This window comes from Parasteatoda tepidariorum, chromosome 7 (genome assembly GCF_982258835.1).
Source record: "Parasteatoda tepidariorum strain Cologne lab strain chromosome 7, Ptep-v5.0, whole genome shotgun sequence".
Classification (NCBI taxonomy): domain Eukaryota; kingdom Metazoa; phylum Arthropoda; class Arachnida; order Araneae; family Theridiidae; genus Parasteatoda; species Parasteatoda tepidariorum.
The window spans coordinates 32,967,585-32,990,736 of record NC_141761.1 but is presented as its reverse complement, the minus strand read 5'-3'; the positions used below and the strand labels follow the sequence as shown (position 1 = coordinate 32,990,736).

Genomic DNA, 23,152 nt, shown 5'->3' with positions numbered 1-23,152 from the left:
TGTATCTTACAATATATATGGAAAAAAAATCCGATTTGAATATCTTAAAGATTTAAAAAGTTCCAAGCAATTTTCAAAGTAGTTTTTGTACTTTTTAAAACAAAACTCAAAATGATAAGGGGTTTTCTGTAAATATTATTTTGTATCATAAGATAAAATTAAATAACAAATGATAATACCTTACAATAAACTGTCATACACCGAATTATAAATGTGTAGAAAGGAAAACATGCAAAAGAAAAGATATTTTTATGAGGGAAGATCCCCAACATAATGCCGGGGTTATTTTTAATAAATCATGTATGATAGTACCAAATTAGATTTGCGGAAAATCCCTTAATCATTTTGAACTCTATTTCAAAGAGTACAATAATTACTTAGAAAATTTCTTGAAACTTTTTTAGAAAAATGTTGCATTTTTCCCGTGCATGTGCAATTTAAAAAAACTACTTTAATTACTCATATCTTGCTCAGTCTTAAACAATTTTTTCTCAAATTTAAAAGCAATAATTTTGTAATTAATTTTAAATTGCCCCCAAAATTTTGTTCAATTTTATAGAATATTTTTAAAGTTATAGCCATTAAACGTAAGTCAAAAAATTGAGTTTTTATGAAAATGTAACGATCTCTACAAGCATTTAAGCTAGGTTTGCTAAATTTAGTGCAATTAATCGCATATAATAAGCAAAATAGTTGTTACAAGTTGGAAATTTATTGCTACAGTTCTTAGCATAGGGCGTTCAAAAACAATATTTTCCGTTTGTAATTGATTATCAGTCCCTCAAGAGTCTGAAATTTTTTAACCTTATTGATAAGTATGAGAAATTGCCCAACCTAAACACTTCTAAATTTATATAATAATTCCTTAAGTATTTTTTGGGAAAGATCAAAAAATTTATTAGTACTCAGGTGTTTCCATTATTTTGTATATTTGTATCTTGGCGAACAAAGAGCTGTATTCTTTGACCAATATATATATATATATATATATATATATACAGATCAGACATTCTATAAACTGCCCAAATATTTCGAACAATGTAAGTATTTTTTTCATATACAGGTAACATACATAATGGGCTTTTTAATAATCTTCTTTTTCGTAGTTTTTTTTCGTTCATTTTAGAAGAATGAATGTCTAGGGCTAAGAAAAGCTTAAGGATTTCCTAAATAAAGAGTAGACACTAATGATAGCAATAGAACTACAATAGGGATATCAATATGACGTTTTAGGGTTCTACATCATGGTAGCAGTAATGCACAAACGATTGCATCTGACTGTGTAACCAGTTGGAATAAGAACATTTAAAGTGAATGTAAGGTTGTGCTTAGATGGATGCTTCCAGAAATCGCAAAAGTATGATTTTTTTGTGGCAGAAAGTGAGCGTAATTAAAACAAAAATTTTGGATTCATGTTTATAATATCATTTTTATAAGCAAATACAAGCTATACAGAATTTCTCATAACTTTTCCAAAATTTATTTTAAATCAAAGACATCTGTTGTAAAAAGCCACTCTTGCTGTATTCTAAAATTTGACCAACAAGTTGTTGGAATTTTATTAATATATTAAAAATTCTAAACGTATTTAAACACCATAAATCAATTAACTCTATCATAAATCAACCTCACTCAAACCTAGTCAACATTGTAGACCGTCTAACTGATAGAGAAGTATACAAGTTTTTACAACGAATTTAAAATTAAGCAAGCAACTTCGGTTGACGGTTTAATAAGATTAAATACTAACAAATCTTCTTTTCATTCTGAATATTTACACTGTTCAAATTTTCGAAAACTATTCTCCTTCTAATCTCCAAAATCCTTTTCCTGAGCACACACTTTATTCTCTTCTGTTGAGTGACGGACCTTAATTTCTTAATCACTGTCAAGACAGTCACAATTTAAACCAACCCGATAACAAATTAACTCGAGGACAGGACTTAATCACCAAATATGGTATTGTGCATTATCACTTTCAGGGGAAGATCTCATAAATGTGTCTAAGGTTTTCAGAGCCAGACAAGTAATCCCTCTTTAGTTGGAACTTCAGAAAATTAATCGCCCTCCTACACAAAGCAGCTCTCTTTGTCTCTCTCTCTCTCCGTCCACCTGTAACCGGTGTTTAGCACGAAGATTGAGGATGGTTCAGGGAATGTAATTCAATTCTAGAACGTTGTCGGGTTATTTGTATTGGTAAATTACTGCAATGCCTTTGTTCGGTTAGTATCACAAATGGGAGTTTAGATGGACCTGATAAACCTGAAATTTACCAATACAACTTTCTTTCAGTTTTTATTTATTTATTTTTTTAAGTTATGTACATTTAAGACAGATTTTAAATTTAAAATGCGAAATATTTTATTGATATCAAAGATCATGGAAGCGAAGCTTAAAATTAAAGTAAGTTTTTAGAATAAATTAATCTATTATTTCTAATATATTTATACCAGGCCGGGATAGCCTGGTCAGTGGGGTGCCGGGCCCATGTCCAAGAGTTCGTGGGTTCGGTCCCTGCTGGTCGAAAACTCCCCGTGTAGTAAATGGTGACTGATGCACGTTAAATCTGTCGAGTCTCAAAGTCCTCCATGTTCCCATAACAAATCAATACCTCTGGGGGTACCGATCCAGCAGTTTCCTTGTCTTCTGGATTGGTTCAAAATTACAAGGCTACGGCGTTGAACATTTGTAGTCGTAAACCCAAAAATTGGGTCGACTGTTCAACGGCGGTCATAAAATAAAATAAAATATATTTATACCAGAGCCGTGATGGTTAATGGGATAGAGCATTTTGTCTTCCAATGAGGTGAACCGGGTTCGAATCCCACCAATGGCTGGTCGATACGAATCCGAATCCGGCTTGCACTGACCACAGTGCTGACGTGAAATATCCTCAGTGGTAGACGGATCACGTGTTAGAGTCCCTTTGCAGTCAGGCTAACCTTGGGAGGTTCTCGTGGTCTTCTTCTCCATGCAACGCAAATGCTGGTTAGTTCCATCAAAAAGTCCTCCACGAAGGCAAAATTTCTCGCAATACTTGATCCAGGAGTTCCCTTGTCTTCTGGTTTGGATTCAAAATTACAAGGCTACGGAGTTCAACGTAAGAAGTCGTAAACCCAAAAATTGGGTCGGCTGTTCAACGACGGTTATATTATAAAATAAAAAATATATTTATGCCATGCTAGAACAATGGTAGGAAATAGCTTGTTTGGTAGGGCGTTGGACTCTTATTCATGAGAACGGGAGTTCGAATTCAGCCGGTTGAAGAATATCAGTGAATTAAATTGTGTCTAGTGTACGTTAAATCTTCTGGGGTCACAAAGTCCTCAAAGTTTCAATAATAAACCATTATCTCTGGGGAGCGTCCTGGCGGCTAGGAGGATAAAGCGTTCGTCTTCCAATGAGGCTGCTCGTGTTCAAATCCCAGCGATATGTGGTTAATACGAGTTTCACACCCGGCTCGCATCGACCACAGAGCTGACGTAAAATATCAGCGGTCGATGGATCATGGGTTGGTGTCCCCTTGTCGCCAGGGTAAGCATGGGAGGTTTTCGTGGTTTTCCTCTCCATGTAACGCAAATACGGGGTTAGTTCCCTCATAAAGTTCTCCACGAAGGCAAATTTCTCTCAATACTCGATCCAGAAGTTCTCTTGTCTTCTGGATTTGGTTCAAAATTACAAGGCTACGGAGTGGAAGATTGGTAGTCGCAAATCCAAAATTGCGTCCGTTGTTCAACAACAGTTACTAGTATCTCTGTGGGTATCGATCCAGGAATTCTCTTCTGGAATGGGTTCAAAATTACAAGGTTGTTGAGTTGAACATTGGCTCATAAACTCAAATTTGGGTCAGCTGTTCATCGACGATTATGAAATAAAATGTGCTAGAACAGAGTCTCGGGGACTTAGGTGACACGAGTTTGAATATCGGCGATGGCTGGTCGAATTAAATTGTATGAAATTAGTTTACTAAATTTTAAACAACCTATAGATTTACATTATGATGTTACTTCAGTCATACAGTTATTCGCAGTTTATTGAGAAGTATATGAAAGTATGTAAGCATATAAAAGGGAGAGGAAAAATACAAATTTAAATTATGCATTTAAAATATTCATAAAAGTTTTTTTTTTATCAAGAATTTTAAATTTTGTTTTTAATCAGATCGAATAAACTATAGATTGGGTAAACAACAAAATAGTTTTTTGTGCTTTTAATATATGTGAAAACAGAATGCGTTAGAAGATTGTCGTAAGCTATTTAAAATGTTTTGTCAGCCAAATTAATATTCGGTCATTTTTTTTTGTTTCTGAAAACTAATACATTTTTAATGAGTGCCTAATGTTTTGCATCACGTTTTTAGTTTAATTTCATAAGGATTACACTCAGAAACAATTTTTTTTCTGTTGCATGAGATTTTTTTAACAGATCTCAAATACTTTCGTATCGTTGATTTCAAATCTGCAATCAGTTTCTCCTCAATCTGTAGATTTTAAATTTTTGATTTTGAAAAATGACATTTTTAGTGTATTTTTTGTCGAAATGTACAGGCTTAAAAATGTTACAAATAAGAGTAGGTCACGTAAATGTTGCGGCAAACCTCTAGGGAAACTAGGGTCCATCTTCAGGATTAAAATCGCGAAGGAACCCATTTCCCGAAAATTACCGCTGTGGGAACTCCCCCCCCCCTAGAAAATTGTCACCACATTTACGTGAACCATTGTTATATGTAATTTTTTTTAAACTCGTACATTTCGATAAAAAAAATAGACTAAAAACGTCATTAAAAAAATCTGTAGTTTTAGGAGCATAACTAAACTAATTTTAGATTAAAGCATAACTAATTTTAGATTTGAAATCCCCACTCCCAAATCCGGGAAGATCAAGTATTTGCATCAGTGCAACAAAAATTTTGATTTCCCGTGCTGTTCTTTTTATCATAAGAAAATCGTTAGCTTAATTTTCAGTTTAACACTAGATTGCCTAAGGAAGTCATTTTGACTGCTTTTAATTTGAATTAGAGAAACAATGATGTATACAATGACACAATTTCTTAGAATTTTGTACCAACATATAATTTTTTATTGTTAATATTTATTAATAACTTGTTAAATAACTCAAAATGATATAAAAAATATTAAAAATGTATTTTAAACAAATTTTTTTTACACATTATTTATTCTTTTACAATCCAGTCATTTTGACTGCTTTTGGGCAATATAGGCACGTTACTTTTAAAAAGTAACGAGTAAAAAGTACAAGTAAAAGTACAAGTACTGAACAAAAAAAGTAACGATTTAAAAGTACATTTCTAGGAAATCGAAAATTCAAAGTAACCTAAAATTTTATTGAATAATATTCTTATGTTCTTTAATGTTTTTGCAAAATTGTTGTTATTTATTTAATTATTTTTAATTTTGAAAGTTATGGATATTAATTTATTTTTAAATTCGGAAGAATATTATAATATAATTTTATAATATAATCGTATAATATAATTTTAAAATCAAATATAATTTTAATATCAAACTTTTTATGGATTTGCACGAAAAAGAAATTTTATCTATTGATTTTAATTTTTAGTTTATTATTTTTATTTATTTAAATTACCAATGATTTAAAATTGTTTTACTCTTTAGAAACGCGTCCTAAAAGCACAAACATAAACAAAGCAAACACGGGGTTTCAGATAGCTTTGAGATCTTTGAGCTAGTGAAAAATAATTGAATGTGCAGTATAAGTTGAAACTGTTGAAACAGAAGGTATTTAAACACGAAGTTAGCTGTGAAGGCATATATATTGCACATTAATTTTATAAATTAAAATAACATAAGCATTTTTTTTAGAAAGTTTACCAAGTTTTAGAAAAAAGTAACGATTTTATTCGATATTTCCGTTACAAATACTTGTACTTTTCCCTAAAAAAGTAACGAAAGTACGAGTAAAAGTACAAAATTTTAAAAGTAACGAAGTACAAGTAAAAGTACGTACTTTTTACTTGTACCGACGGTACAAGTAACGAAAGTAAAAGTACTGCCATATATGAATATAGGTATATACTAAGTTTCAGTCTTTCTAGGGTTAATGAAAAGTAATAAAATTACTAATACTTTAATTCATCTTCAACTATTTGCGCACCTCCCTGAATCTTTTACATTTCAATTCGGATTATTATAAATACGGGTAGACATGAATAGTTGAGTTCCGTGGATGATCACGTGACAATGATATCTTACTCTCCATCAATGATGAGTACCTGACCCATGTTGAATTGCATCTGTCCAACGATTCAGGAAGCATGATTAATGCTGCATGGAATCAGCACTTCATTCCTCATCCATTCCTCAATACTGATTTCTCTAGTGAATACACGCATTGTTGTTAAACATAGCACTTCTACACGCGACGAAGCAATGTATCGAAACATGCATCTAAATCATAGACTCTGAGATAGTTTCAATATCTACAGTCCTGCATAACATGTATTTTATATTTTACTTAATGTCTCTTTATAAATTTATATAGTTTTAAAAATAAATTTGGATTTAAATATTTAATATTTAAAAGTTTTTCTTTTTACCTTTATTAAAACTAAAATGCTATTTTATGATCTCTGAAGGATCATGTTAAAATCTCAATATTTTTAATTCAATTTTATATTTTAAATATGATTGTGTATACTTATGAACAGTGTCAAGAAATTATAGTTAGACTCTTTGTAAAAAAAAGGTACACAAATGTAAACTAACTTTTCCGTATCTGAACATAAAACCTATTCTATGCAGTATATTCATGAAAAATATTACAATAAAGAGTTTAAAAATTGTATTAAATTACGAAAATAAAGTAAAAATCCATACTATCTCATAACTCTAAAACATACTAGAACATTAAAATTAAAAAATAACGAGTATTTTTTAAAGAAAAATAAATAAAAATTTAGAATTTTTATGAAAAAATGATTTTAACAATAAAAAAATTAATCACACAATTAACCAATAGTGTTAATATAAATTTAAGCAACATGCTATGCTTAATTTAATTACAAAGATTTAAATTAATAGTCTTCTTAGAATACGAGTAAACTTACGAGCGAGGTAAAAATAAATTTTATTGAGAAAAATTAATTTAAAGACAAAGGGGTTTTGTTGGATGTCTAGGTTTTATATGTCTAATTTAGTTTTTAAAGACAAAGCTTTGAATAAATAACTTTTAAAAAATACTAGAGTTTGCAGACAATTCCAGTTTAGAAAAGCGTGGTGTTGATTTCTGTTTTTAGTGAGTGGCTTTCGGTATATTTGCTGTAACTTAAGAAGAATTTTGAGTATTTTTTATACTAAGTGTCAAATTGCTCAGAATAAAGCAAGGACATAACATATCTAATTCAAAATCGAGCATTTTGTTACGAAAAACCAGGAATAATATGCTACTATTTTCAGTACCTGTTGAGGAAAAAAACGTAAGGCGAAAGTTGCTCCGCAGGGGCAATATGCCACAATGTCTAACTCTGAAGTATTTTTTTTGCCAATCTGTGAGAAATTATGGTGATAAATTTCCTGATATCTTTTCTCTGGTAGCCTTATAGAAAGGAAGTGATTCTTGTAAACCTCCCCTCTGAAAACAATGTTTTTTCCTAAGATATTTGTATAATTTGTTGAAAAGTAACTTTTTGAAATCTACTTTGTTTTGAAATATGTATCAAGCAATTTCGCCATGCAGATAAGCTAACGCAAACATATCAAATAAGCAAACACAGTTTTTTTGGGTGAGATACGTTTGAAGAATAATTTCATGCAACGCTAAAAAGAGCGAGTCTAATAGTTGGTATTTGACGTGATTTGGAGTGATATTTAGAATCATCCTTATATCTAAATATCACTAATATCACTCCAAACGGTTCTAAATATCACTCCAAATGGAGCGAATGAAGTGCTCCTGAGTTAGTCATTGTGGAATATCGCCTTCTGGGATGGGTGAGCGATAGTAAGCATGGGCCGTAGTTAACTAGTAACTCCAGGAGTACTTAGGGTACTTTTACTACACCTACTTTATTCAAGAATTAAGTGATTTAAAAAAATCCAACTTTAGCAAATAAAATCACCAATTAGGAAACTTAAAATTTTCTCGGACTTAAAACATAGTGTATATTTAAAGGGAGTCAGGAAGGCACATACCTATAAGGCTAAAACTGACCTATTTCGATGTACCTTTTCTCAGCATCTATACAAGATATTGTTTCGGGTTTTTTTCGCAGAATATTTACATATACATGTTGACACTGTGAAAACTGTTAAGACATGTCTTTGGCTGAATTTTTTTTTAAAAAATATGAACTGAGAACTTCTAATTTTTTTAAAAAGTTTCATCAAAAATCTTTCATAACTCAAAAAGTATTCCTGTTAAAGCTAAAACATCATCACAGCATACAACTGATATAATCTCAAATATCTCCAAAAAATTTCAAAGCGATATCATAAGTAGTTTCTTAGAAAAGATGCATCGAAAAAGGTCAGTTTATTTATGCCCTATTGATTTCCCTCATGGGAAAAAATAATATTTCTAAAATCCTACAATAGCCCAAACCTTTTAAAGAAATTAACTTCAATTATGATAAAATAAAACCATTGGAACGTATATATAATTAGCGTTTAACATCTCAACACCTATCTTGCTATAAAAAATTGCAGACGAAGTCTCCATAAAGGAAACATAAAACATTATTGGTAAAAATAAAAGCTATAGAATAATTAAAACTCAATCTGATACAGCATCAAAATGACAGTTTTTATCTTCATCAAAACCTATTATTTATCTTTTAATTTTTAGACCCTTCAATCTTTCTCTGTTTTTAATGATTCATCTTATATAATACATCTCTCAAACATAATTTTAAAAGAAACGACAGGAAGCCAATTAGTTTGTTTCATAAATCATTATTTTTATCTCCAAAACTAGCACTTATAATATTTATTATCAGATGCCCATCTTCGAATCAAATTATTAATTTCCGGGAAAAAGTATACCATCAACATTCAAAGAAAAATTAAAACAAAAAAAAAATCAGGTTATCCTATTAGCGTCTCGCATCTTCTCAATACCTCGAAGCAACAACTCTTTCACCAGCTACTTCTTGATCTTTGAAAGATACAGATGCCTCTAACCAACATCATCTTCCTCCTCCTCTTTCCACTCTCGAACGATGCTGAAGAAGAAGAAGATGCGGAGGATGTTCAGAATTCAGCTAATGAGGATCATAAATTAGGATGAGGATGCCCGTGCTTATCTGATAATTAGTTGTTTAGAACGGGGGATGGAAGGAGATGGTCCTGAAATGGATCACTGTCGTAGGTCGAGAGGTGACGAGTCCTCGTAAGTCAAAACCTGGGGAAAGGTTGAAACTTGGAACATCCTTCTCTTGCTGTTCCCCTCTTTTGTTTTCGAGTAAAGTTGTTTGGAATGAGATAACCAAGGGGAAAGTGTCCTTACCGAATAAAGTATGCTTGAACGTGATCTCTTTACGGGATCAGGAAGTTGGAGATTCATCTTTCTCATCATTTAGGAGATGGTGATTGCTGCTGGATTAGATTGAAAATATAAATATTGGAACCAATGTATGCATTAAGAATAAATTCATAATAAATAACTTTGGATAAATATAAATTTTAGAGAGTATCTGCAAAGTATTTCCCCCCAAAATTCATCTTTTATTTTTTTTCAAGCTTAACGCGAATTTATCTAAATTAGTATTGGATAATTTAATATTTTCCGATAATAACCTTAGGTAATTTTTAAGTGGTTCTTTAAAAATTAGACTCGTCAATTTATTTGAAATGGCAGCTTACTATCATTTTAGTTTTTTATGCATATATTATTCATTCATAATGAAAAAATACTAGCTAAGTAAAATTAACCATTAAGTTGAATTAAGTTGCAAATTTACAATATAATTCATATGTAAGTTAAAGCTCTAAGATTATAATCAAATAGTTAAATACTGAAAGATTATAATAACAAAATATTTAAAGCAAACTTTATTGTAACTATGTAAAAACATTTGAATTTCTTTATTGCATAGATAACTTATATAGTCAAATTTTCCTCTAATTAAAAAAAAGTTTTAATCTACACTTTTGAACTAGTGCTAGTGATTTAAACATTACTAGGAGGCTTCGCCCCCTGCTCGCTGCCGCTCGCCAATCCCCGGAACTGCTTTCGCAGTTCGTTTCGCTCTCGCTTTGCTCGCTCATTGGATACGTTCTTAACGTCTAGCTTTTGTATACTTTTTTGAACACTGAAGTTCCGAAAACTTTAACTGTAGAAAATTCTACACCTGTGCATTTCAATATTAATTTGAAATTGCAAACAGTTCACATATTTTTCTTAATCACACTATTCTAAATTTCAGTTGTTGAGAAAAGTAACTGTTGTAAGTTTTGTTTTAAAGTCTTTCCCACCAGAGGGCCAAAACTATGTGTTGTAAAACAATATGAAATAGTACTGAACGCCGGATGTAAAGCATCGGCTTCGATGAAGATAATTTTGTGAGAATTTTTTTGATAATTCGGTGAGAATTCACCCGATTAGACATATAATGCTCACTACGTGCTCTTGCGCGCCGGAGCCTATCAATTAAAACGTATTAGCGTTTTATATAATATAGATTAGCCATATGATGCTCACTACGTGCTCTTGCGCGCCGAAGCCTATCAATTAAAAATGAAAACTGTTGCCAGCGCGAGAAAAGAAATATCATCGGTTTTATTGATGCATACGTACGTATTAGCGTTTTATATAATATAGATTATAAGAATAACCTACAATAAATTGGCAATATTACGAAATGTACCTGTTTTTACATTTGATTTATACATAGACTCATCGACAGAAGTTTGTATTGAAACGAGGAAATACGGGCTCAGACCATATATGCACCCGCCTTACTTAAATTTTAGATTTATTTTTAAAGATAAAATATAATTTCGGCATAATAATCTTCACTTTCCTAGGCATGAGATTATATTTCTTAAGAGATGCTCCAAAATATTAATTTTAAAATCGCAGAAATCGCATGGGAGTTTCGATCTTAATTTTCTTGTCATGCTTCGAGGATTACGCAGATGGTTAATAAGAAGTGAAGCTCAAAATATAGAAGGCAAGAACAAATGCATGGGCTCATAAGAACATATTTCTTCATCAGGTTAACTCCAGAAACCCCCTCTGATCGCCTGGCAATGACAAAGCCCAGATGTCTGATGTTTGCATAAGGGCAGAAACATCTCAGGCCGAGCTTGGCAATTCATAACTCTTCGTTAGGGTGGTTTTTCTTCGGCGGAAAGAGATGTTATTTGTATAAGTATGTCCCTATATTTTTGAATTTTGGAGATACGGCATGGTTTATACGAATATAAAGCTGTGTATGCATGTCCAAACTGGTTTATGTAAAGCATTAGAATGTTGATTTGTGTTTCTTTTAAAATTAGGTGCAAATGATTTTAAAATATTCAATCGTTAAAGTAAGAAAGATATCTTTTCTTTAAGACTGAATTTCATAAGATTTTTTAGGAAAGTACTCGAACGCATGATGATTCCGTTAAAAGTTATTATTAATGGGAAATTGCACGAAATTTTAAAGAGATAATTTAAAAAATTTCAGTTTGGATTTCAAACACACACACACACACATATATATATATATATATATATATATATATATATATATATATATATATAATACAAAAATTATAAATACTTTTGTATTAATAGAAGAGTTAAAACTCTTTCGGTTTCATAAAATGTCTTTGTTAAAGAGTAAGCGTAGAGATATTCTATTTTGGGAATTCAAGGCAGAAAACATACCATTGAATAATAATTAGATTTATATTTCAAAGGAGGAGTTATTTTTAGAATCTTGTCCCTGTTTCGCTTCCATTTTAGGAAGCAGTAAATGATTTTCCATAATGCGTAGAGTTACAAAGGTATGTACGACTGGAACCTAATTACACCAATCTCTGTAATATTTAATGCGGGACAGAAGGTTTTCGCATGTCTCTTGCTGAATAACGTGTTCCAATAAACTTCTGCCGAAACCATTCGGAGTCTTGTCCACACCCCCTCCCATGTGGAGTGCGGATGTGAACTGTTATAACCACCAGCATGCCTTTTAATAAACCTTTTGATAACTTATTATGGCTTTTGACTACATTCTTAAAGTCGAATACATCAATGATAACAGAGCTGTAGCCCTGTTATTATATATATATATATATATATATATATATATATATATATATATATATATATATATATATATATATATATATATATATATATATATATATATATATATATATATATATATATCCCAGGCAAGCTGGTACGCATCGATCTGTTGGTAGGTGGACTTCAATCCACTACCCAGTATCGAACATCTATGTTTCACAACTATAGTTCAATGCTCCTACCACTGAGCCATCGAAGCTTCGCAGTCAGGCGTTACCTGAGAAAAAATCAAATTTTAGGAGTACTATTTCCATCTATTTTCACACCTAAATCTAGAAAATTTCGCTTAAATTCGTAAGATTTGTATTCATCTTTTCCGGAGTTATTCCTTTACAAATCTCCACCCTTTTCAATGTACAAGCATCGGATCGAAAACAAATTAATCTCATCAAGAGATAATTAAATGCTGAAACAAATAACTTGCCAAAATGGGCGATAACACTAAAAAAAATAACATTTCATTTATGTCATTGCCTGATTGTTTTGAATATACACTGAATGGCCAAATTGTTATGACCACCTCAGAGTTTTATGCAAATAAGTTATTGCGTCACAGCGTTGCCGCTAGAGGGCAAGATAACCATAACACGGGAATGCTGGACAAGTGAGTCATCAGTTATACTGTGTTGCTTGCTCAGATATGGGAAAGAAAAGTGATTTAACTGAATTTCAACGTGGAATGATTGTGAGTGCGAGATGTGTCGGAACGAGCATCAGCAAAACGGCTGCACTTGTGAAGTGTTCTAGAGCAGCAGTTGTCAATGTGTGCAAAGAATGGACAATCAAGCAAAAAACCGGATGTCTACGTCAGACTTGTGGTCGTCACAGGGTACTGAATGCTCGATCAGAGAGAAGGCTGGCCAGGGTTGTGCAGCGCAACAGGAGAGCAACAGTGCGACAAATTGCAAGTGATCTTAATCAAGGAGCAACTGTGAACGTCTCTGAACGTACTGTTCGACGCACATTGCGCCGTATAGGGTATGGAAGCAGACGACTGAAGGGGTGGTCATAATAATTTGGCCACTCAGTGTATTTCGTTAAACTAAGTCTCGCAGTCTGATTAAGTATGTAAAATTTGAAATGTTTTATAAATGGTGATAATAGGAGAAAAATTAGTACCTAATCTTCATAAAATTTCGAACTTCTTCATGCTTTTAAAGATATATAAAGCGTACATTTTCTATGATACGTTTTGTTGCGTGGTGTTGTTTTCACTCTGTTAAGAATTTTAGAATTTTTTTGAATTAGCCAATTATTTGCTTCTAAATAGGATTTAAATATTACATATCATACATTACATTTTTTTAAAGAATAAAACATGTCTTCCAGAAAAAGTTACTTTAATTAACTATTATTGATTTTCCAATACCAAATACAAATTTTCGCTAAATGTAAAAAGAATTATCTTTTCTTGCTGAATGAGTGCTGTGATCTCGCCAAACACCAGGCAAAGTGTCGAAGAAACCAAAACTTGCCAGTTAGCACGTGCAAAGAATGGGAAGACAACCTCATCAACCCCTGTTGCCAACAACTTAACGACGATATTTGAACGACACACACGTGTCCGGACGACAAAATGGTTTTCTTCGTTCCTCAGTCGTTAGCAGAGAATGTTGCCTTTGCTGATAATGTTCTAATGTCATCTCTCAACCATCCCCTCACTTAACTGTAACTGTGTCTTTTACGGAAAAGAGATACAGATTTTTTTTCCCTTCCCCTTTGGTTGGATATACTCTTCCGTTTCGATGGTGAAAAGAAGGAAGATAACAAATTTCTTCCAACTCCCCCTCAACCTCCTTATTCTTTGATTATTAGAGAGGGATTGTTGGAAGAAAAGAAAGCTTTTGATGATTCTTGATTTGAACGAAATCGCGTTACAAGAAATGAATAAAAAAAGTTTAATGTAAATGTTACAAAAATTTTTGGAACGATTTGCGATTTCGAGTAGTAATATCAGTATTTAATAGTAGATGGAATTATTTTACATTTTTCTTTTTTAAATTTGAATTATTTCATCGTCGGGAATGATGATGGAACTTTCGTATGGTAATATAATTTGACAGAGACATTAAAGAGAACCACTAAATTTATTGTACGTGCAATTGCGAATTTAAAATAAAGTATCGTAAAACGGGAAATTATTGTTGTTTGTTGCATTTTATTAAAAGATTATAAATTCGTAAAGATTATTTGTTTTGAAAGAGGGTAACATTTATGTATTAAAAAGTATACTGACATTTTTGAAAGCTAGTATATTAAACTTTACGAAATAGTTTTAAATATAGGAACTTTAAAAATAGCAGGAGAATTTTTCTTTTATTAAGAAGAACATAACACACCTGGTGGTCGCTTAAGCATTGATTTATAAAAAATAAGGGTTTTAAGTTGTAAAAAAGAAACTACGATCATTGTTCGCTTTTACCAGAAATATATAAGATCCTGCCCGCTACACTTACTGCAAAGGTGAATTATATAGTTATGGATTTGTAAATACATGTATAATTTCGTGAATATTCTCTTGTCAGGCTAAATATCTCAGACAAACCCTATATAAATAGTTTAATTACAATATTTGCCAGAAAATCACCTAATTCTAACATAATTTAAAGAGAAAATAACGCTTAATGCATTTCTTATGGAAAACTCAATTTGCCGACTTGGTGACATTTGGCCAACTTGTCGATAATTTTGGCGACTTGGCGATACATTGCGACCATTTTGTCAACAGAATGAGAGTTCTGGAAAATTCGAGTTTCGAACCGATAGGACTAATATTAATACGAGAATTGTCTCAAATCATTTCGAAAGTTCCGAGGTTCCGTCGCCAAGCCTGTATGAATAATAGTGTGTCTCCCAGAGGAGGAGTAGAGAACATTAGTCTGTTTGTCACTGCAATAGTTTTCTGATTTGTGAGTCTCTTGTGACCCGTCTGAGGTTTAAAAGCCTGGTACTTTTTCTGTACTATAGTATGATATTCGTGCTGTAATTAAGATTCTGAAAATTGGTGCGTTCTCTGAATGATTCTGCTAATAAATTTTTGCAGTCTTAAGGACTGTTTTATTCATCTCCAATCGACACGAATCCCTGAGCTCGATGCAATACGACAGTAAGAATAACTCTAATAATACTTGGTTGCCCCATAATAATATTAGATGCTATGACTGAAAAATATAAATTAAAATTCTGTATCTGTTTCTGCTTCGGTGCTTCAACTGGTGTACTATAATAATAGAATGCCAGTTGATGATAACATTTGAAAATAAACCACTGTAATAAGATATGTTATATTCATTGATCAGAAAAATAGCAATCTATGTAACCTTTATTTGTTTAATTTTTTGCTGAAGTTCTTGCATTTTTCATATTATAATGTGGTATCTTCCAAAATAAGAATGAACGTAAGCCTGGATTGTATTTTATTGTAGGGTCAAACGGTGCTTCAGCATAATCTAGACCAATGGTTAGAAATAGTTAAAACAAGAGAGTTCCTTCCAGAGTCCATAGAAAAGATTTTTGATGGCAGTGATGTGTGCAAGGTATTGACAATATTTAATATCTAATTTGTAAAATGACAGATGCAAGATATTGTTTAAATGTAATTTTTGTACATCATACAGAGTTGTTTAAAAATATGGACACAGTTTAATTGGAGTTCTACGTCCTGTGATACGTCACGTTGGAGTTCTACGTCACGTTAAGAGTCTGACGTGATATGACAGTGTGTAAGCATATAAAGGCATCATTTATAGTAGTAATATAATATTATACTTTACCAATCCCACCGCAGCCAGCTATCGATTCCTCTTGGTGTAAAGTAATAGAGACATCATGTTGACTAAAATATTGACAGTAAATAAATTATGACTATCACAACCATGTTAAATAAGGTTTTTACTAAAATAATTCCTCTATTCTCATGAAAATAAGTGCATAACGAAGGTCTTATAAACCCGTTTAGCGATTTAAAGATGCAATTTATTAAAATATATACAGTGAAACCTGTCAAGTTGACCACCCTTGTATGTTGGACAAGCTGATCTCAATTATCAAGAACGGAATTTTTCTTATATAAAAAAAGAAGCAAACCCTTTGTAACTTGACCACCTGTCTATCTTGTGTGTTGACCACTGAAATAAGTCAATTTTGTTTAGGAGTATTATGAAATTCTATTCTAAAACCCTCATAAGTTGACCAGAGAAAAAAATTTCCGAAAATTTTCTGTCATTTTGCAATGTATGTTGAAATTTCACTTGTTTGGTGAAATAGTGTAAAAAGCTAATCTAAACCTTTTTGTGAGTTGACCATCTGGGGCAATTGTAAGGCACCATTTCCTTCATTCATTCATTGAAAACAGGCGTGTTAGTTGAAAAATTTCTCTTCCAGTTGCAATAGTGAGTATAGTCACATGCATAACTAACGAAATATTTTTTTTAAAGTTAGTTAAATATTAGAATTATGTGTAGCAAATTGAAGTTCATTTTGGTTTAAACACATTTCTTAAGATATTCATTTGGCTGTTTGCTAAATAAAATTTTTAAGTCAAGTAAAAACAATTTTCAAATATATAGCAACATGATATAGGAAACGAAAAAGTCAACAATGACCCACCCCCTCTATAAGTTGCCCACTTGTCTAAGTTGACCACTAAAACAATGCACCGCAAATGGTCAACTTACACAAATTTTACTGTACCTTAAAACAAAACGGAAAACACGTTAGAGAGTTGGCTTTATATTTCACTACAATGCTTACGGTAATTCTGTCCATTTTCAAATCATAAAACAGCTGATATTAGCTTCTAATGTAATCAAATACGATTACAAACAGCACTTCCAAGAAACAATCTTAACACAATGCGTATACATATCAAACAACATTTAAAATCAATACTTCACAATTAAATATTTTCAAGAGACCTATTCTTTTATATTAAACCTCTTTTGTTTCAGCCGGGTAGTGAGTATGCCAGTTCCAACATAATTTTAAGCCCAATGTCATGCCAACAAAACCTGAGTTGCACAACATCTCCAAACATCGGTATGCGCAAAACACAAAGCATAGATTCCAGCTACCTAGACCTAAGAGATTATCAAGACGCACCTTATCCTAGACCCCTGTCAAGAGCCAAGTCAGATTTCAATCTAACGTCTTCTAGTGCCAGCCTAGTGTCAAGTAGCGACTACAGTAAGTAATTCAAGTGTCTACAGTCTTAATTCTTTCTCGGCGTTCATCGCTTATTCAAGGCTCCGATCCATATCAGATTCATTTTTATAACCTGTAGAACAAATAACAATAGATATAGATCAGATATGTTTTTTGAACATGCATCCTATTAAATAAAAGCAAATAATTCAAGTATTAAAAAATATTCAGTGTAATCGAGGAAATCACGGGGTTGCCAACATTTTCTAGAAGTAAAGAAAAATACTAGTAGTACGCTGTAAAAACTTTTTATGTATATATGCCCCTATTTTTTTGTATTAAGATTAACTAAAGTGAGTCGTCGGATATTTAGGCTATCATTAGAACTAGCTTTGATTTCGATGGGACACTATATTTACTTCTTTTTTACTTATTTGATTTTTTTCTGACCAAGTAGAGAACGAAGTTAGTAACTCCTTGTAAGCATATGCTTAGACATAGTTTTTTAAACTGTATGTTTGGTTCGCGTTAATTTATTTTGCGTCTAATTATGAAACAAAATTAATTTTGCTTTGTTTAAGTGAAACCCACTGGTGTGGTGCTCTAAGAGTTATGTCGTGCTATGCGTTGCACAACCTTGTATTGGCCTCAATAACTTATTCAGAACATTAAAACTTTAGAAAGTTAATGTAAAGATAATGTTTCACACTCTATAATTTTTTAAAGCCAGCGCTTTCATTGGGTTGAACTGAGGTTTGGTCATCAGTGACGGCTGAAAAACTACCCATCTTCAGATAAATGGAGAGGGAAGCGAAAGTGACCAGCGTGCAATGCTGATAAAGTTGCAATATCTTGTCGTTTGCCTTGAAATCGTGGATCAATAACCTTTTGACCTCTATGGGTTGGCTGATGTTTTTCTTCGTACTTAACGTTATATAAACTTATAGACTATGGGAGAAAATTTACATTTTAAAATTAGATATAGATTATTTTGGTATCAAAAAAGTAAAAATCCATTATCATTTTAATTCTTGAATTAAATCGCCTAAATATTTGTTTAACATAACGTGAACAAAAAAGAAGTTTTGAAATTATCAAGATGTGTTTGAAGCTCTATTATACCTTAGAAATTGATATAAAATCGTCTTTTTAAAATTGAAAGCAATCTAATAACGGAATAAAAAACAACAAAAAATTGATCGCTGCAATAACATACGTTTCTAGACCGAAATTTAAATTCTCTCTGAAAATAGTTAAATGTTCAGATTATTTTCAAACTGAATTTCCTGTTTAGTAAATAAAAATGACATTCGAGAGCCGCAGATTTTTCTAACGTCCCTAATCGTCTTGTAAAACAGCGTTTATTTCAGAAAAAGTTTATGCATTTAAAAAATGGTTAAAAGAAAAAGCAACTTTCTTAGAAGATTAATGCAGTTTGAAAATGAAGAACATTTTCGCTAAAATCTCCTTCAAAAATTATATTTATTTTCGGAAAGAGTATGAAGGAAAAGAATGCAACATGTTTTGATGTTTTTCGTAGCTTCAAATGTTCGGCAGAATCGAAGAAAAAAGCAACAGCTGGTATTTCCAAAATTAAATGTTTTTTTTTTTCGCTCTAAACAAAAGATATATTTTCACGTTCAAAGACACTTGTAAACAAAGGAAATACTCCGCTTTTTAAATTTACTATTGATCTTGTTAAAACAGAAATCTGGATGAACAATATATTATGTCGAAATACGGCTAAATTGGATTTTTTTTCTTCTTTTGTTATTCTTTTTAAACGTAAAATACATTAATAAGAAGCGATAAAAAAAAGTGTCGTAAAAATTTTGAAATGAATGTTTCATTGTAAAGTTTCTTTTTTTAAGAAAATAATAAAAGTAAAAGGAAGAGAATAAAGTGTAAACAATAAATAAAAACACTCTTTTTTGAAATGAAAAGGAAAATCTTCCCGAACTATATAAGTAGTAACAGGCCTATTAAACAAAGTTTAAAGTATGATTCCTAAATATTTTTCTTAAAAATGTTATGTAAGCATAATTCCGTAACAATTGTAATGTTATATATACAATGCAAGATAGAGTATAATTAATATCTATGTAACTATAATTTCCAAACATAATAATTTTATAAGTATTACATTAATTATTGATGAAAAGATTCATTAAACTTGCATGGTTTTGTAGTTGTTAATTGTAATTAATAAGTTTAGTTTTGAAATGGATTCTAATGCCAGTTTTGTTTTCGTGTTTATCTCATCATAAATATGGAAATTCTGAAGCACTTAAATTGAAGCAACTACAAGAGATTTAGCATATAAACGGATCCCAATGGCACCCAACTTCTTATAAGAACAAAGAAGGTTGAAATAGGTCGATAAAACTTTCACCATATTAAAAAACTTGAAGTTGAAGTTATAGACATTCTCTTTTCAATTCTAAGATGCCTCTCTAAGTCAGTAAATTTTTCTTTCTTTTTCTGCAGAGAAGAGGCATATACGCATTTTCCCGAGATAGAAGTACTAAAAGAATTTATTTTCGATTTTAGAATTTGGAATTTATTTTTTTTTTTAATTTTTCCCTCATTTGCGGCTTAATGAGAATTTTTTTCCTCTGATTGATTACGAGATATTTCAATGTAAGGAATACCAGGCAATGGCCATTAACCTTTAAACAAAACATCAGTTAAGGGAATACCAGGAAATGACCTTTCGCCTTAAATATCAGTGTAAGGATTACTTAATAGATTTAATTTTATTATTAGTTAAGGTGTTTACTTTGTGTTCAGACAACATGCTTAATTTAAAAACTGATTATTGTGAGGGAAGAATGTTGTCGCATTTTTTTTTTAAAATTCTCTATTTCTCTGAAAATTATTTTCTAATTGCGTTTAGAATATTGAAAGTCCTTTTAGATTCTAGGAAATATATGCTTTGTTAAGACGAAATTCCTATTCAGTATGCTCTTGAAATTTAGTGCCAGGTTCTTCACTTAGAAATACGAACTTGATTCATTTGAGATGCTGAACTTTAACAAAAAAATTTTTCTTCATAAGTAATTGGTTTCCTAAAAACAAATTATTTTTATATAATAATTGTATTATAAGAATTTTTTGTTAGTTTTATGACATGTTAATGTCACGAAACATTGTCTAGTTAAAATATGAAGAACAGCAGCTAGTTCTGTTTCTATTTAAATGAATATTCTGATAATAATAACTAGAAAATATAAAAATAACAAAACCGTAAGAAAATTATGCAAATAAAAATATTGTTTCAAATGCGCGTGAACAGCTAGTGCAGAATGGGAAAGCCTCTAATGATGTACGTTATGGACAATTATTGCTACTCAATTCTCAATACGTAGGATGTGCCGTATAGTGCGGCTTTGAGAACTCCTCTAGACCGAAAGACTGGGACTGTCTGCTGCTATGGCAACAAGCAAGAGCACATTTCTAATGGAGGTGAAATGGAAGAAAGAGGGTGTCAATTGGTTTACTCACGACGACCTACGCTAATATTAAGACAAAACTATTCACCCCACTACCCTATTCGAAGTGACCGTTTCTCGTAACCATAGTACCGGCCACGACGAGAGACGGATGTCTGGAGGAGTTCTTCTGAAAGCCGCACTGCACCTGCTTTCCAAATTAGTAACCACTGCACTGAATCATCCTGTAATTTATGTTTGCTGGTTCCGTGGTAGGATTCTTAGCCCAGAGCTTAACTAGATCTTCACTCAAATTTCAGAAAATGCTTTTAGTGAAAATACAGCTTTTTTTTGTAAAAAAAAGTTTTATTTTTGCGCAGGTTCTTCACTCAGAGCAAAGAATATGGCTTCGGTGAGATCCAAGTCCTCCAATTGTCACGTAAGAGCCCTTTATTCTTATTTGTCAAGTGGGGAACACCAATTGAGCTTCCATGAAGGCGATGTGATTGTCCTTATAGGAGAACGAAACAAAGGGTGGCAGTACGGAGAAAACCTCAGAAATCACAGGTAATCATTTTATGGTATTTACAATATTTTTCTTATGTTTTACGACCGAATAGATAAACTAAAAAAAATTAACTTTTTTACTGAAATTTTGCGAAGATTTTTTGTTTAAGTAGATCTAAATTTAATTTAAATACGGATGTTCACATAACTAAAGGTCATATTCCCTAGATTTGATTTAAGCAATTTCACAACAAATAAGGACTTTTGATATGAGACGAACAGTAGGGTGAATCATCTTTCCAATTTGAAACATGAATTTTACAGGAATTCAAGTAACAAAACAAAATACCAGAGAGATTAGACTCAAACGAATAAGTTACCATAATTTCTGGCCGCATTCTTCCTTGTTCGGCTTATACACCAGTAACATATTTGTACAAAAAAAATTTTTTTACCAAAAACCAACTATGAAATAAAAAGAGATTAACTTAATTTAATACAAGCATAGTAAAAGTTATGTTGTGTACAATCTTACCTTTTATATAACATTAATTAAACAATCCCGTAGTTTCTGTTTTTCTGTCTCCTGGTTTGTTTTCTGCTTTTTGAAGCTCTGTCGCCATGGAAAAAAAACATAGTTTTAGTGCCTTACACTTGAAGCAATGCGATGATTTTAAACTATATATATAATTTTGGCTTGAAGAATTATCTGAGTTTCGGACAGACAAATAACTTAAATATTTTATAAGTTATTAAACTTTTTAAAAGTCACCAATTTGGCGACCTTTTTCCACCTGGATGAAAATTATGAAAATCAATGCCTTATTTTCAGTTTTTGCAAATTTTCATGAGCCCGGGTAGTGCAGCATTGGAGTAAGTTTTCGAATATTAAAAAATTAGATCACAAACGCTTTTTATTTTCAAAAAACTGTGCCTTTTCTCCATATTGACGTTTTGCGCCATTTTCAAAATAAGGGTTGACAGTGCTGACTTTAGATGGGCTAAACATGTCCTAACAGTCATGAGTAACAATTGCAAACTCACAGCAGTCATAAAAATAGCATATCATTTGCAAAAAAAGCATGATTTCATATTTCAACAAAGACTTCAGAAAACAGCCTTTACAACAAACACTATTACATGATGATCATAAAGGTTCCATTCTATAAGTTATTCGATTTCATTTTCCTCAAAGGAATTGAATTATTACTTTCACATATACTTGAGTTACTCAGAGCCTGACTAAGGCATGGGCTTACGGGGCAGTTGCCCCGGGCCCCACATATGAGGGGCCCCCAAATAGAATAGAAAGTTTATTTTAGGTTTCCTTCTTTAATGAACTTTTTTTAAACAAAATATCAGTACAGTGTAAAATCCGTCATTTTTATGTTAGCTTCTTCATTAATCTATCGTATGAACACAAAAATGAATTTTTTCGTTAATCCATGGCTTTCTAGCGCGGAATTTAAATAAATTTCGCCATTACGATGGACAAATTTGGCCAATCAAAAGACTGTATTCTTACATATTGCAAAATGGGATATGTTTACGAAAATACAGGATTCTGATTGGCGTAATTGCAAAAATTTAACTGAATTCCGCCCTAATGTCAGCAAGGATATAAATTTTTCGCAGCTAGATGACAAAATTTACAATTAAAAAACTGCATTCGGCATGATGGACATAGAATCGTCAGAAAATCACTAAAATGGGCAGAACGATATTTCGTCAGACCATTGGTGGAGGGGGGGGGGGACTTAATAGCTTTTTTAAGATTTTAGTTAATTTTCTTGCTT

General features: G+C 31.8%; 1 protein-coding gene across 3 annotated transcripts in view; it reads left to right on the top strand.

Moving 5' to 3' along the window:
• The window catches only part of LOC107443943 (BAR/IMD domain-containing adapter protein 2), a 255,616-nt gene that overhangs the window by 206,760 nt on the left and 25,704 nt on the right, over positions 1-23,152 (top strand). For all 3 annotated transcript variants that reach the window (XM_071183633.2, XM_043039373.3, XM_043039369.3), the window contains 3 exons: positions 15,702-15,812; positions 17,226-17,460; positions 21,230-21,416. In XM_071183633.2, the coding sequence (XP_071039734.2) occupies positions 15,702-15,812; positions 17,226-17,460; positions 21,230-21,416 (533 nt within the window). The remainder of the gene's footprint in view (positions 1-15,701; positions 15,813-17,225; positions 17,461-21,229; positions 21,417-23,152) is intronic.